This window comes from Papio anubis, chromosome 1 (assembly GCF_008728515.1).
Source record: "Papio anubis isolate 15944 chromosome 1, Panubis1.0, whole genome shotgun sequence".
Classification (NCBI taxonomy): domain Eukaryota; kingdom Metazoa; phylum Chordata; class Mammalia; order Primates; family Cercopithecidae; genus Papio; species Papio anubis.
The window spans coordinates 26,587,997-26,604,750 of record NC_044976.1 but is presented as its reverse complement, the minus strand read 5'-3'; the positions used below and the strand labels follow the sequence as shown (position 1 = coordinate 26,604,750).

The window sequence follows — 16,754 nt, the reverse complement described above, 5'->3', positions numbered from 1 at the left end:
CCAAAAACTCTACAGTTATAGAAAGCCAGGGCTTTCCCTGCTCTATGCCTCCTTCCCTCCTTGTCTATGGAATCAGTTCACAAAGCTCCCAGAAAAGAGATCAAAGGACAGAACCCCCCACAAAGCCACCTCTCCAAGTGTCAGGCCCAGAGAGGCTCACCATGATGGCGATGTAGTGGCGCCAGGAGCTGGCCAAGGGACCATCCGTGTGCAGCAGCAGATAGTGCAGGCGCCAGAAGCTGGTAAAGTAGTCAGGGTGCAGGCCCATCACCACTGCCAGGTTGTCCACTCGCCCAGAGGACATCAGTGCCTCCAGCCCCAGGTGCTGCTCGAGGCTCTCGGTCCCCTCCCGAAGGACCTGCCAAGCAAAGGGGAGGACAGCATGGGTTTCCCTCCTGCCCCACTCATCAAAGAGACCAGCGTATTATTCCAGTGGGTTTCTAATGGCAAGAAAGTAAAAACCACCACAATGTCCAAAAAGAAACAATGGGGAGAATCAGATATTTTAATAAGTGACTCAATGAATACTTATTAGGTACCTTATATAATAATGGCCAGTACTTACACATACGATGCTATGTGCCAAGTACTGTTCAAGCATTTTAACTTATTTAACTCTCACAACAACAAAACTGGAGTTCTGTTTCTCCATTTTTAGGTAGGAAAACTCGGGTACAGAGAGTAAAAGTACGGTTTCTCCTCCCTTCATGGAGCATCTATTTTTTTTTTTTTCTTTTTTTTTTTGAGATAGAGTCTCACTTTGTCACCCAGGCTGGAGTGCAGTGGTGCGATCTTGGCTCACTGCAAGCTCTGCCTCCCAGGTTCACACCATTCTCCTGCCTCAGCCTCCCCAGCAGCTGGGACTACAGGCACACATCGCCATACCTGGCTAATTTTTTGTATTTTTAGTAGTGACGGGGTTTCACCGTGTTAGCCAAGATGGTCTCGATCTCTTGATCTTGTGATCCACCTGCCTCAGCTTCCCAAAGTGCTGGGATTACAGGTGTGAGCCACCGCGCCCGGCAGGAGCATCTATTCTAACACCGCAAATGCATATAACCATGGGGGCGGGTGCAAAATAGTTCACATTTCCTGAGTGCTGTCTCCATGCCATCTCCGAGCTTACGGTTGTCTCTGCATGATTTCATGGGATCTTGCCAATAAGCCTGTGAGGTGAATACTATTATTTCCCCCACTTTGCCAGATGAGGAAACCAGGACGTTTTGTTCCTTGCTCAAAGTCACAGATCTTACAAATGACAGAATCGGATTCAAATTCAGATGAACTCCAAAGCCTATTTCGTTCTTCTTTTTTAAACAGAGACAGAGTCCCACTATGTTGTCCAGGCTGGTCTCGAACTCCTGGGCTCAAGTGATCCCTCTACCTTGGCGTCCCAAAGTGCTGGGATTACAGGTGTGAGCTACTGCACCTGGCTGCCTGTTTCTTTTCTTTATTATAAAAGAGTGGACTGGGCACGGTGGCTCACACCTGTAATCCCAGGACATTGGGAGGCAGAGATGGGCAGATCGCCCAAGGTCCAGAGTTCGAGACCAGCCTGATTAACATGGAGAAACCCCATCTCTACTAAAAATACAAAATTAGCTGGGCGTGGTGGCGCATGCCTGTAATCTCAGCTGCTCAGAAGGCTGAGGCAGGAGAACTGCTTGAACCCGGGAGGCAGAGGTTGCGGTGAGCCGAGATTGCGCCATTGCACTCCAGCCTGGGCAACAAGAACGAAACTTCATCTCAAAAAAAAGAAAAAAAAAAGAGTGGTCATTTATAAATGAAAAAATAAAACACAAGAGCAATACCTGAGCTTAGAATTATGGGCCACAGACATAAATAATCAGCAAGTGGTTGTTCGCCTTACATTTACCAAGGAGTGGAGGAACAGGGGGTTTAGAGGGAGGTTAAACGTTTGTTACTTCATTAATTACTTGCCCTACACATTTAGGAAAAGCAAAGAGGAGAGGAAACAAAATTTTTCTTTTTTGAGACTGAGTCTCACTGTTGCCCAAGCTGAAGTGCAGTGGTGCAATCTCGGCTCACTGCAAGCTCTGCCTCCTGGGTTCACGCCATTCTCCTGCCTCAGCCTCCCAAGTAGCTGGGATTACAGGTGCCCGCCACCATGCCCGGCTAATTTTTTGTAGTTTTGGTAGAGATGAGGTTTCACTGTGTTAGCCAGGATGGTCTCGATCTCCTGACCTCGTGATCCGCCCGCCTCGGCCTCCCAAAATGCTGGGATTACAGGCGTAAGCCACCGCGCCCAGTGAAACAAAAAATTTGTCCTTGTTCACTGAAGGCCAAAGAAAATGAGGAAACTAGTTTTACCTTTTTCTGCATGTTTTGAAGGTACCTCCACTATCCCAACACACTAGAATATAAGCTCCATAATGGCAAAGATTTTTGTCTTGTTCACTGCTGTATCCCAAGCAACCAGAACAGTGCCTCACACAGATTAATCATTCAATAGATATGTTAAGTAAATGAATGAATGAACTGACTCAGTAGATGAAGGATGTCTTTCTTGTATTAAGTGAAAAACAAAACAAAAAAACAAGTTGTAAACTATGACCTTGGTTCTGTACTGAAAGTAAGTATTGGCTTGAACAAAGCATAGTAAACAGTGGCAAATGGTTAACAGTGATGATCTCTGCAGGGTGTAGGAAGATACAGGAGATCAGAGCTTTCTGAAACAATGGAAATTTTAAAAATAATAAACATATATTACTTTTGAGACAGAAAAGAACATGTAATATATGTACAGTCACGGATGAGAAGATAAACATAGATAGTTCTATCTTCTTAAGGGAAACAGGCACTGATCTAGGAATCGAAAGTTTGGCCATGCAAAAAAAAAAAAAAGTTTGGCCACTACCTGGCTATTAGCACTTGATTTCTTTCAGCCTGTTTCTTCCCAGTAAAATGAAGTTCATAGTGCCTGCTTCACAGAGCCGTTTTGTGAATTAAATGAATCAGAAATCAGAAAGGAATAGTTTAAAGCTGTAATTTAAGGAACAGGAAAAGACACCTGCCCACCAATATGCCATGTCCTTTCTTCCCAGGGAAAAAAGATCCCTAATCCCTTCCAAGCTTACCTCCTCCACGGGGATGAAGGCGCTGGGCCCTCGAGGGCCTCGCCGAGCCCGACTCTCCCTCTGCTCCTGGGGGGAACACATGGAGGTCAGTCCGCAGTAGAAGGGAGAATAAAGAGGATAATTACCTATCCAGCTTCTTCCTCCTATCCAAGGGGCTCCACTGAACTGTTAAACCCACCTTTCTAGCATCCTTTGGATGGCAGAGCCAGGTGGGAGATAAATGCACGTTTGGAAGGGTAAGCAAGAAAGAGGGCTCACTCCAGGCTGAGTTCTTCAGGAACTGGGCTGGGACCCAGGAATCCCAGCATGTGGGATGGGAGGGTCCTGGAGAAGGAACTATATAGCCACCATGCTGCACATCTCCAGGAGGCCACCTTCTCAGTGGTCCCAGAGAACTTATACAAGAACACCCCACAGTTTGCACCCTGAAGCCAGGTAGCCAAGTACCCCAGATGCCTCAGAAGCAGCTTCAATTTCTCTCACATGTTCATTCATTTCTTTCTTCTTCCGTTTTTTTTTTTTTTTTTTTTTTTTTTTGAGACAGAGTATCGCTCTTGTTGCCCAGGCTGGAGTGCAATGGCGTGATTTCGGCTCACTGCAATCTCTACCTCCTGGGTTCAAGCGATTCTCCTGCCTCAGCCTCCCAAGTAGCTGGGATTACAGGCATGCGCCACCGCCCTCGCCTAATTTTTTATTTTTATTTTTATTATTTTCATTTATTTATTTAGTTGTTTTTTTGGACAGGTCTCCATTCTGCCAGCCCAGGCTGGAGTGCAGTGGCCGGATCTTAGCTCTTTCAAAGCTCAGCCTCCCAGGTTTATCACCATTCTCCTGCCTCCCAGCCTCCCCAGTGGCTGGGACTGCATTGGCTGGGCTACAGTAGCCTCCTTGCACCTGGCCCAGCTGGATTTTGTGTATTTTTTAGTAGGGGTTTCACGTGTTTGTGGGATGGTCTTAGATCTCCTCTGGCGATCCCGTCGGCCTCCCAGGGTGCTGGGATGCAGGCTTGAGCCACGCTTTTGACCCATAATTTTATTTTAAGTAGAGACAGGGTTTCTCCATGTTGGCTGACTGGTCCTTGACCTCCCAGGTGATCCACATACCTCAGCCACCCAAAGTGCTGGGATTACCAGGGATGAGCCACTGGCCTTCTAGCTGGCTTTAGTGATGCAGTCATAACCTATAGCCTCAAACTACTGGGCTCAATGGATCCTCCTGCCTTGGCCTCCCAAAGCACTGGGATTACAGATAGGAAACCATCATGCCCTAGCTGCTTATCTGTCCTCCCACCACCAACACCTCATCAACTAACACCCCTCTTGTCTGGACTCTTTCTCTGGCCTCTACCCAGTTGTCCACGACCTCCTCGGCCTACAGCTTCCCTATCCATCCTCTGCCCAGTAGCCATTAACTTTCTGAATATAAAATCGATCAGCTGACTTAAAATCCACCACCTCCCTTCCCTTGGGCTTCCAGATAAACTACTGGCCCGATCCTACTGGTCCTCCTTTTGTGAAAGCTAAACCATGGCATCCCAGGGCCTCACCTGTGACTCCAAAATTCCCCAGGGTTTTAGCTACAAAAACACTGTCATCCAAATTGTCTGTTTTGTTTCCACTGCTGCACCAGATCACATTCCAGTGGACAAAAGCGCCAGGCCATTCATACTAGCCTGTGAATGAAGACAGAGAAAGCCCGAAGACATGGAGAGTCAGAGCAGGGTGTGTACAAGGCTGATGGAAGCAACCATTTTGACCTGTAATAATACTGGAGCCTCTTTAGAAACCACTAGATCGTAGCCCAAGCTGCATCTGCTGTCTAGTCCTAGAGATGGGGTTCAGAGGATGCTCTGCCATTCATTTGTGCCTTTGATGAGTGGAAGCGGCTCAGCACTGGCCAGCGGAACAGATTTACCCCAGTCAGAGGCAGAAATGCCCTCACTGGACGAGATGGGCCTTGGTCTCCCTCTCCCCGTAAAGATCTAGACTTAGTACCAACTCCCTCCACGTATCCTGGGAACTAAAACTAAATTGAACCTTCATATCAGGAGTGGCCCAAAAGCCACTGAGGAGCAGAGCTCCTAAGGACTCCAGGGCTAAGAGATCTCTGGGTAGGTACCCAATTCTGCAACTTCTTGCTATGTGGCTCTGGGAAAGTTAAAGTGACCAAGCTCTCTGAGCAATCCTAGTAGAGTAAAAAATGTGGCTTCACAGCTAAAAGAGAGTTGAGGCAGGCAGCGGTGGCTCAAGCCTGTAGTCCCAGCACTTTGGAGGCAGGCAGAGGCGGATCTAAGGTCAGGAAGTGAGACCATCCTGGCTAACCCAGTGAAACCCGTCTACTAAAAAATACAAAAACTAGCAGGCTGAAGTGGCCTGTAGTCCCAGCTGGCAGGAGGCTGAGGCAGGGAGGAGTAAGTGAACCTAGGAAGGCAGACTTGCAGTGAGCTGAGAGATCCAGCCACTACCTCCAACCTAGAGTGAGAAACACAAGCAGACTCATCTCAAAAAAGAAGTTGAAGGCCCCTGACTGTGCAGGCCCCTTTCAGCCCACACTTCTGGGAACTTCCCGGCCAGGCTGGTCCAAGTTCAGCGTAGTAACCACCACAATCCCTAAACACTCCCCTTTGGAGCTTCCCTCCCCCCTCACCAAAGAAAAAGCCCCACAGCTCTGTAAAGGAGATAAGGATTGCTGACTCCACAAACTGGGCCTCCACCTCAGGGGACCTGAGGACAGAACAGCAAGCCACAGCAGGGTAGGGTGGAGCAGAACTGGGAGAGGCAGAGAGGGCCCATCAGGGGTGCTAGGGAAGGACAGGAATAGCCTTGGGAATCCCAACTAACTCCAAAATCTGACCCAGGAATTGTCAAAAGAAGGAGCTCTAAGACATGGGTCTCGATCCATCAACATTTTCAGCAATAACAACAACAATATACAGTGCAGTTAAAAGATAGGGGCCCGGCTGGGCGCGGTGGCTCAAGCCTGTAATCCCAGCACTTTGGGAGGCCGAGACGGGCGGATCATGAGGTCAGGAGATTAAGACCATCCTGGCTAACACGGTGAAACCCCGTCTCTACTAAAAAATACAAAAAACTAGCCGGGCGAGGTGGCGGGCGCCTGTAGTCCCAGCTATTCAGGAGGCTGAGGCAGGAGAATGGCATAAACCCGGGAGGCGGAGCTTGCAGTGAGCTGAGATCCGGCCACTGCACTCCAGCCTGGGCGACAGAGCGAGACTCTGTCTCAAAAAAAAAAAAAAAAAAAAAAAAGATAGGGGCCCTTGGCTGACACAGCAGCTCATCCCAGCACCTTGGGAGGCTGAGGCAGGAGGGTCCCTTGAGGCCAGGAATTCGAGACCAGCCTGGGTAACACAGTGAGATCCCTGTCTCTACAAATAGTACATTAGCTGGGCATGGTGGCACACAACCTGTAGTCCCAGCTACTCAGGAGGCTGCTGAGACAGGAGGATTGCCTGAGCCCAGGAGTTTGAGGTTACAGCAAGCTATGATCGTACCACGGCATTCTAGCCTGAGCAACAGGCAAGACCCTGTCTCAAAAAAAAAAAGAAAAAAAAAAGATGGGGCTCTTGACACAAATTGTATGAGCTCAAATGACAGCTCCACCACCTGCTATTCCTTAGCTTTATAAGCCTCAGTTTCCTTACCAAATAATGGGGATAATAGTACCTACTTTCACTGGCTAGTGATGAGGATTTCATGAGATAACACTGTGTAGCTTACCTCAATACCTCCATCACAATAAGCACTTAATAAACGTTAGGTATCATTAACTTCCTTACAGTATCAAACAAGGGCTTCTCAACCCAAGCAGTACATTAGAATCCTTTAAGAAGCTTTACAAAAACAACAATGCCAAGGTCCCACCTCCCACAATTCTAATTCAGTTGTCTGGGGTGCGGCCTCAGCATAACAGCTAGGGTGAGGACCATTGTTTACACCATTTATGGATCACTTTCTCAAGTATAAGGCACTATGCTAAGTGCTTTCTAGGTGGAAACAATTAATTTGTTCACTCAACAAATATTTTTGATGGCTACATTGCAAGCAGCAATAAAAAGACAAAGCCCTCGGCCTTCATAAAATTCAGAATCTGATAAATAGGATTTCAAAGCACAGATTCTATAAAGTGAGTGAAATAAACCAGTAACTGTATGATGGGGAGGGAGAGTGTGCAATATTTTAGTGTAACTAGACAGGAAAAGTCATTGAGGAGGTGGTCTTTGAGCTGTTATTTAAATGATGAGAAGGCAGCAAGGCCTGTAAAGATTTAGGGGGCCTAGGGGGCGTGGCTAACACCTGTAACCCTGGTACTTTGGAAGGCTTGGTGGGCGAGGATCACCTGAGGCTAGGAATTTGAGACCGGCCTGGGCAACACAGTAAGACACCCTCTCTTAAAAAACAAACAGGCCGAGTGCAGTGGCTCACACCTGTAATCCCAGCACTTTGAGAGGCAAGGCAGGTGGATCATCAGAGGTCGGGAGTTCAAGACCAGCCTGACCAACATGGAGAAACCCCGTCTCTACTAGAAATACAAAAAATTAGCCAGGCGTGGTGGTGCATGCCTGAATCCCAGCTACTCGGGGGGCTGAGGCAGAATTGCTTGAACCCAGGAGGCAGAGGTTGCGGTGAGCTGAGATCGCGCCATTGCACTCCAGCCCGGGCAACAAGAGTGAAACTCCGTCTCAAAACAAACACCCCAAAAACTAGGGGGACCAGCATTCCAGCCAGAGGAAACAGATAGTATAAAGCCCTAAAGGCAAGACCAAGTAGATTTGAATCCATGGCTCCAATACCTTGAATGCTTCCCCGAACCCGAAAGAGGAAGCAGGCAGGGCAGCATACCGCTGCCAAGAAATGACCCCTCCAAGTCAGCCCACCCTGCCCCAATTCCCTGGAGTGGGGAGTCAGTAATAATAGTGGTACGTAACAAGGCTGGTTACCACTGGCTAAGCATTAATTTCACATGCACTACCTGTACTTTAGGGCAGACTGTAAAAAGAGGATAATGGCCCCAGATCTGTGCCTGGTTCCTATTTTTTTCTTTTTTCTTGATACGGAGTCTCACTCTGTCACCCAGGCTGGAGTGCAGTGGTGCGATCTCAGCTCACTGCAGCCTCCGCCCCCCGAGTTCAGGCAAGTCTGCCTCAGCCTCCTAAGTAGCTAGGATTATAGGGGTGCACTACCACGCCCAGCTAATTTTTGTATTTTTAGTAGAGACGTGATCTGCCCACCTCGGCCTCCCAAAGTGCTGGGATTACAGGCGTGAGCCACCATGCCCAGCCTTTTTTTTTTTTTTTAAATAGAGATGAGGTCTCACTGTGTTGCCCAGGCTGGTCTCAAACTCCTGGGCTCAAGTGATCTTCCCGCCTCAGCCTCCCAAAGTGCTGGGATTACAGGCATGAGCCACCATGCCTGGCATGGATCATAATTTAAGCACTTACTATATGTTAACTTTTAAATTAGCTCAGGTACTTGCACACAGGTTCCATCTAATTTTCATTTGTTTTTGGGTGGCGGCAGAGTCTCTGCTTTGCACACAAGGAAAGATTAAGGGTTCAAAGGTTAGGCACCAGCTGACAAGTGGCCAATCTGAGATGTGAATCCAGGGCTGTCTGGCTTCTAAGGTCCATTCCACTTCACAATAACAGCTTTGGGAAACGGTCCCAGCCTTGGAGAGTTGAACCCAGCTCAGTCTGGCTTCCAAGGGTTCGGTCCACTACCCATATCCTCTTCTTGGAGAAGCCCCAGACTTTATTCTTGGTTACCCTATATTATCCTTTATAGAGCCTATACCTCGACTCAGCTACAGACACCTGGTTACCCACTCTGCCAGCTGGGAAGGAACAGACACTATTTCTCCTTTGCCTGCCCCCAGCTGAATTCAGATATTTTCCTGGGTTTACACCTGAGAAGACGATACAGAAATATAGCCCAAGCAGCCCTGGACCTCCAGCCTTGGAGTAGGCAGGGTAGAGGGGGTGTGAGTGAGTGGTGCCATACACTTGTCTGCCCATCATGAGCTGGGCACCACGCTAAGTGCTTTACACATCTGATTGTGCCAGTTCCTCCCAACCACCCAGGGAGAAATAGTTTCTTCTTTGGAGACAGGGCAGGGAGGCTCAGAAAGGTCCTTTTCCAAATGGGCACAATTCAGATCTGACTCCATGGCTGGAAGAGTTCACAAGAGTCAGCTAAGCCAACAAGGGGCAACTAGTCACGAACACTTATTAGGTGCAAAGAGCAGCGCTGGGGATGAGACCTGCAGGGTATCTCCAGCAAGGGACTGTTTCACATCACTGGGACCAAAGCTCCTACATGGAGAAGGGGGACTGGAGGAGGGTGTGCAAGGGGACTTATCTAGTGGGGGGGGGAAGGGCTTCCCTGAAGAAGAAATGATGTCTGAGAAAGTTTGTTTTGTTTTGAGACGGAGTTTCACTCTGTCACACAGGCTGGAGTGCAGTGGAGCAATTTCAGCTCACTGCAACCTCTGCCTCCCGGGTTCAAGCAATTCTCCTACCTCAGCCTCCCGAGTAGCTGGGACTACAGGTGTGTGCCACCACATAGGGTTAATTTTTTGTATTTTTAGTAGAGACGGGATTTCACCGTGTTAGCTAGGATGGTCTCGATCTCCTGACCTCATGATCCACCTACCTCAGTCTCTCAAAGTGCTCAAATTACAGGTGTGAGCCACTGCACCCAGCCTGTTTTTTTTTTTTTTTGGAGACAGTCTTGCTCTGTCACCCAAGCTGGAGTGCAGTGGCATGATCACGGTTCACTGCAACCTCTGCCTCCCAGGCTCAAGCAATCCTCCCACCTCAGCCTTCCAAGTAGTTGGCACACACCACCATGCCTGGCTAACTTTTGTATATTTTGTAGAGACGGGGTTTCACCATGTTGTCCAGGCTGGTTTTGAACTCCTGGGCTCAAGCAATCCATCTGCCTCAGCCTCCCAAAATGTTAGTATTACAGGCATGAGCCACCGCATCTGGCCAAGAAAGTTATTCTGGAGCCTAATACCACCAGTACTAGAGTGAAGTCCTTGGAACTTTCTGAAGATACACACATCTGAAGGCAATGAGCTCCTGAAAGGGAGTGTGTGGTGAAGTGACAGGGAGTTAAGGGAGCTGCACGCCTGGGTCGTCTCTTGGGCCTCGGACACCTGACTCAAAGATCGGCACCCTGCTGTCTTCTAAGGAGGCCACTCAAAGCAGAAACCATCCCAAGGTCCTCTTTTTTCAAGAGAGAGGAATACACAGAAACCTCCCAGATATGCCAGGTGAGGTGGCTCATGCCTGTAATCTCAGCACTTTGGGAGGCCAAGGCAGATGGATCACCTGAGGTCAGGAGTTCGAGATCAGCCTGGCCAACATGGTGAAACTCTGTTTCTACTAAAAATACAAAAATTAGCTGGGCGTGGTGGCACGTGCCTGTAATCCCAACTACTAGGGAGGCTGAGGCAGGAGAATTGCTTGAACCTGGGAGATGGAGGTTGCAGTGAGCTAAGATCATGCCACTGCACTCCAGCCTGGGCAACAGAGCAAGATTCCATCTCAAAAAAAAAAAAAAAAAGAAAGAAAAAGAAAAAGAAAAACCTCCCAGATAGCACCAGTTTTCTCCATTGAGGAAACATGGCTTCTGTGTAAACATCCCTCCCTCAAAGCCTTTTCTCCCTAGACCAGTTCCCAGGCACTGTCCCAGAGAGGGGTGTACAGTGTCTGATCTCAGGAACAGGCCCGGGCACCCCCTTGTGAGACACTCTGGAGAAAGCTGTGCATGCCATGGCCACATTCTGATAATAGCAAGCAAGTTTCATGCAGTTACTATGTTCCAGTCACGGTGCTTCAGCCTTTGCTTGTATTCTGAGTTAATTCTCCCTACAATCCCTTGAAGACACTGTAAAATCCCCATGGGAAGAAACTACAGATCAGAGAAGTGATTACTGGCTAAGCCACACACAGCAAGTTAGCAGGAGGGCTGGCACACGAACCCAGGCCGCTTGCTCTCTACTGTCCAGGTGTTCTCAATAGTAACATCATTTCCATCTTTCCAAAGTCGTCACACCGCTGAGAAGCTGCAGAAGAGCCATTCCTCCACATGGCGCTCCTAAATCATGGCAGGGAAGGGTAAGCAAGCTAACAAAAACCAGGGCACAAACCATGTACTGACGGAGGTAGGATCCCCAGAAACCACGTTACTCAGAGAACAGCAGGGATTTTCCTGGGGTCACACAGCACTCCACCAAATCCCAGGTCCAGAATACAACCTCCACCACACTCTAGGCCTGTAAACTAAAGCAACTAGAAGCTCACAGTGCCATGCAATCTCCGAAATCATAAGGCCAAAGAACAAGCTATCCACTGGGGTTGGTGAAGAAAGCCTCTGAGCCCATCGTGGGCCTCAAAGCTCTTCCTGTAAAATGGGGCTATAGCGTAGCTTGTATTTTGCTGGTTTAGTCCTGAAGACTTAGATTAAAGGCGAAAAACACTCAGAGCCTAGTATCTAGTAGGTGCATAATAAATGATAAGATGTCCATTATCGCTGCTGGTGGTGGTGGAGGAGTGCGAATTGTCAGTCTGGTTAGGTCCAGCCCACTCCCGGCCTCCCCAGGCCTCCCCTGCGGGCTATGCCCGGCGCGGGGGCGGGGGCGGGGAAACAAAAGGAAGGGAGGCGGGGAGAATTTCTGGAAACAAACTTCTGGGCCCTCAGACGACTTACTTAGCAGGGCGCAGCCTAACCCGCGCTTAGCTTCGGAAGCCGCGAAGGGGGTTGTCCCCTCTCTCCCGAGCTTTGGCTGCAGCCGCCGCGTACCGGGCGGTCAGCCAAGCCCCCCAGAGCCCCTGCGCTCTCCCTCCAAAGCAGGAGTGCTGGGGACAGGGGATGAGGTCGACTTTCGCTGGCCAGTCCCAGGTGCCTACGCCCCGCACTGGGGGACAGGAGCCGAGACGCACCCCAGGAAGGGTCCTCTGCCTCCGGCCCCCAAGTGAAGAGGAAGGGACTCCAAGGGAAGGGGCGGGAGGAGGAGTGGTCGTAGCTGCCCGGATTTGCCTGGACTTGAAGACGTTCAGGAGCCCAAAGCCCAGAGAGCCTCCAGAAGGCTTCTCCCTCATTGGCCAAGTCCGAGGGAGGCGAGAAGGATCCGCGGCCCCGGGAGGGGGGAGGGGAGGAGGGGAGAGGGAGGGGCGGGAGGGGGAGGGTGTCGAGGGCCGCGGCTGCCAGTTGATGCAACCGGGGTCCCGGGTTACGCGCTTGGTTTTCCCTCCCCGAGCCTGGGACACACCGACTCAGCTCCGGACAGCCTGCGGCTCAGACGCGGCTCGGGGTTCCGGGGAAGAGGGGCGTCGCGCGGCCGCCGCTTACCTCTCCGGGGCCCGAGTCGCCGACGCCGCCCGGGGCGAACCGCAGGTAGTCCTTGAGCTCCGCGCGGCACTCAGAGTCCGCCACGATCATGGTGCGCGCCAGGACCCGGTCGCGGCTCGCCGACGACCCGTGCACCCGAGCGGATTTCGGACGGACGCCCGAAGGAAGCCGGGACTGGTCGCCGCCGGGGAGCTTCTAGAACCCCGGGGCGTCTCTCGGGGCTCCAGAATGCTCCGGAATCCGAGAACCGCCGCTGCGGTGCTGGACTCTTCCCCGAGTCGGGCTTTGGGAACGGCGAACGGCCTCGGGGGCCGGGGAAGGGCCGCAGCGCAGGGGTTTTCACGGCCTCGGAAGTCCGCAGGGGCCAAGGTTGCTCGCGGACCCAGCGCTCCTCAGCATCCCCGCCGCGGAACTGCCAGCGCTCGCCGGGCTCTGACACCAGCAGCTCAACCCGCTGCGGTCCCCGGGGGAGGGCGGGGACACAAAAGCCCCGCGGTCCAGCCAATCAGAGGTCCGTTCCCTCGGGGAGGCGGGGGAAGCTCCGCCCCCTGGAGTCGGTGGCTCCGCCAATCAGCACCGGGAAGAGCCCGGAATTGTGGGAGTTGTAGTCCGCCTCGGGCGAATGTTGCAAACTTTTGCAAGACGGTTTAGTCAGATCGCTGGCAATACCAGACAGTAGTGACAGCCAGAAGAGTCATTAGGGTTGCGTGATGAAAAGGGACTTCACTGGGCTAGGCCAAACAGGCGAGTGTGAAATCTCCTAAATCAATTCTTCATCTTTTCAGTTCCTGGAGGGACTGGTTTGGGTTAGGAGAGGTTTGGCTCCCGTCCTATCCGGTGCTGCTAATTATAGAACCGAACCCCAGATGTTTAGAGGTCAGAGGGCACAACCCTGCTCCCCCTAGTCTCGGAGAAGCTCCAAAGATGCCAGACACAGGGGATTCACCGTATTTGTGGAGCCTCAGGAAAAGCCTTCATGCCTTGAAATGTCATTGGTAACTTTGTGTCGAACCTCAATCCCTATTGCTGAAAGTTTTCTTCCTTCTGCTACCAGTCCTGGCTTCCACCCCTGCCACCCTCCTCGAAACTTTGTAACAAGGTGTTCTGCTGGATCTTTGCTCACCTCTCCCTCTGACCACTCCTTCTCTGACTCCTCTTTCGCTACCCACTCCCTAAAACGTGGGTGCTTCCCCAGTTTCTGTTTTTATCCCTCTTCCCTCCAGACACTCTCCCTGATCTCATCCACTTCCTGGCCTTCAACTCGTCTCTTGCCAGAAAGTTGCCTCTACCAATACCTCAGCACCTCCAAGCTAAATTCATTTTCTATTCATTTCAAACGGAGGCTCTTCTGTCACAGTTTTCCTTCGGACCTCCTTTTTTCTTGTTTCCATTTTAAAGTTATTGTTTATTCTAGACAGGGAATCCTGTCAGGGGTGAGGGTGGATAAGACCCCCAAGTCTCCCTCTGAGACTTCTAAGTCTAGCCTTACAATTCCAAAGACTAAACCAAGATTGGGCCATTGCACTCCATCCAGCCTGGGCAACAGAGTGAGACTCCGTCTCCTGCCTCCAGCTTCTTGGGGAAAGGAGATTCATCTCACCTTCCCCTGAGCTCCCAAGGCACTTGAGCTGGATCTCTTTTAACATGTATCACATTCTACCTAGTTTTTTTTTGTTTTTTTGTTTTTTGGGGTTTTTTTTGGTAAATAGGGACATATGTCTCAATATGTTGCCCAGGCTGGTCTCAAACTCCTGAGCTCAAGCGATTCTCTCACCTCAGCCTCCTAGAGTGCTAGGATTATAGGCATGAGCTACCATGCCCGGCCACATTCTACCTTGTATTGTAATTTTCTATGTATATGTTTTGTCTGACCCTTTTTTCTTTTTATTAGTATTGTTTTTTAGAGATGGGGTGTAGCTTTGTCACCCAAACTGGAGTACACTGGCATGATCTTAGAACACTGCAGCTTCAAATTCCTGGGCTCAAGCGATATTCCCTCCTGAGCCCCCCAAATCAGTCACTGGGGTTACAGGTGTGCACTACTGAGTCTGGCTTATCTGATCTTTTTGATTATAAACTCCTTGAGGGCAGAGTGTACATCTTTTGTTTTTTTTTTTTGAAACAGAGTCTCACTCTGTCGCCCAGGCTGGAGTGCAGTGGCCCAATCTTGGCTCCCTGCAACCTCTGCCTCCTGGATTCAAGCAATTCTCCTGCCTCAGCCTCCCGAGTAGCTGGGATTACAGGCAAGTGCCACCATGCCCGGCTAATTTTTGTATTTTTAGTAGAGACGGGGTTTCAACATGTTGGTCAGGCTGCTCTCGAACTCCTGACCTCGTGATCTGCCCGCCTCGGCCTCCCAAAGTGCTGACATTACAGGTGTGAGCCCGCAGGGTCTACATCTTGACATCCATCTCCTGCCCTATGTCACCTAGCAAAATGTCCTGTCAATCATATGCCCTTGGTCACCGAATCTTCCTTTGCATTAACTTACCCTCTAAACTACCCTGTGTCAGCTTCAGTTTTCATTTAAAAAATTTACTATGTAATGTCAAAGTCCAGATCAATAGGCTTCACTGGTATTTCATCAGTTACAGAATTAAGATCAAACTCCTTGGGCGGGCATGGTGGCTCATGCCTGTAATCCTAGCACTTTGGGAGGCCAAGGCAGGCAGATCACCTGAGGTCAGGAGTTCAAGATCATCCGGGCCAACATGGTGAAACCCTATCTCTACTAAAAATACAAAAATTAGCTAAGCATGGTGGTGCACACCTGTAGTCCCAGCTACTCGAGAAGCTGGGGCAGGAGAATCGCTTGAACCTGGGAGGCAGAGGTTGCAGTGAGCTGAGATTGTGCTACTGCACTACAGCCTGGGTGTCAGAGCGAAACTCTGTCTCAAAAAACAAACAAACGAAAAGATCAAACTCCTATCTTAACATTCAAGGTTTGCCAAGATGCGCCTTAATTTACCCTCCCATTCTTATCACCTGCAACATCCATGTTTCTTGTTTGGCCTTAAAGTCTTTCTTTCAGAACTCTTCCTTGCAAATCTCTACCCATTGAAATAGTATCCATCATTCAATGCCTTTATTCCTGTTTGTGGCCTGAAGCAAGACTTTAAATGACACAGCCTCCAAAAAGCTCAGCTGAAAGTAATCTCACCCAGTCCTCAACACCTTCAACACATTCTTTTTATCTCTTTCTACCACTGATCTCCAAACCTGGTGTATGCTTGATATCATGTGTATATATCTCACCACTTCCCTCCAACTGATGATAAAATCTCTTATTGACCACGTGTGCAAAGTGAGGAAACTTGAGCTCAGAAAGGTAAAATTGGCCAGGCATAGTGGCTAACATCTGTAATCCCAGCATTTGGGGAGGCCAAAAGGGAGGATTCCTTGAGCCCAAGAGTTCAAGACCAGCCTGGTCAACATGGAGAAATCCTGTAGTCATAAAAACTACAAAAATCAGCAGGGTGTGGTGACATGTGCCTATAATCCCATCTACTTGGGAGGTTGGCCAACACGGTGAAATCCCATCTCTACTAAAAACACAAAAATTAGCTGGGTGTGGTGCGAGCACCTGTAATCCCAGCTACTCGACAGGCTGAGGCAAGGGAATAGCTTGAACCTGGGAGATGGAAGTTGCAGATTGCGCCATTGCATCAAAAAAATAAAAATAAAAATAAAAAGAACAATAAAAATAAAAACAAAAATTGCTTATCAGGGTCACACAGTATCTTCTTTTGACTGCACAAGGCTGTGTTAGAGCACTTTTGTTTGTTTGTTTTTTGTTTTCTGTGAGACGAAGTTTCGCTCTTGTTGCCCAGGCTGGAGTGCAATGGCGTGATCTCAGCTCACCGCAACCTCTGTCTTCTAGGTTCAAGCGATTCTCCTGCCTCCGCCTCCCAAGTAGCTGGGATTACAGGCACGCATCACCATGCCCGGCTAATTTTGTATTTTTAATAGAGATGGGGTTTCTCTATGTTTGTTAGGCTGGTCTCCAACTCCTGACCTCAGGTGACCCACCAGCCTTGGCCTCCCAAAGTGCTGGGATTGCAGGCGTGAGCCACTGTTCCCAGCTGGCTATGGCAATTTCTTAATATAAGACAACAATAAAGTCGGCCACAAGGATCCACTTTTCCTTGCATGAAAGATTTCTCTGTAGCATGTGATGCTGTTTGGTAACATATTACCTACAGCAGAACTTCTTTCAAAATTGGAGCCAATCTTCTCAAACCCTGCTGCTGCTTTATCAACTAAGCTTATATAATATTCTAAATCC

The 16,754-nt window shown here is 49.6% G+C and overlaps 1 protein-coding gene across 4 annotated transcripts in view; it reads right to left on the bottom strand.

The window, feature by feature from the left end:
- SESN2 (sestrin 2) overlaps positions 1-12,950 on the bottom strand; it is a 43,556-nt gene extending 30,606 nt beyond the window's left edge. For 2 of the 4 annotated variants that reach the window (XM_021938356.2, XM_003891441.3), the window contains exons 1-3: positions 12,470-12,950; positions 3,099-3,164; positions 161-358 (exon numbers count right to left, since the gene is read on the bottom strand). In XM_021938356.2, the coding sequence (XP_021794048.1) occupies positions 161-358; positions 3,099-3,164; positions 12,470-12,559 (354 nt within the window). In that variant the 5' untranslated portion in view covers positions 12,560-12,950. Of the gene's footprint in view, positions 1-160; positions 359-3,098; positions 3,165-11,099; positions 11,698-12,469 lie in introns of those variants that run through there. The other 2 variants (XM_009203129.4, XM_021938362.2) reach the window with 2 other exon arrangements.
- Positions 12,951-16,754: the final 3,804 nt, after the last annotated feature.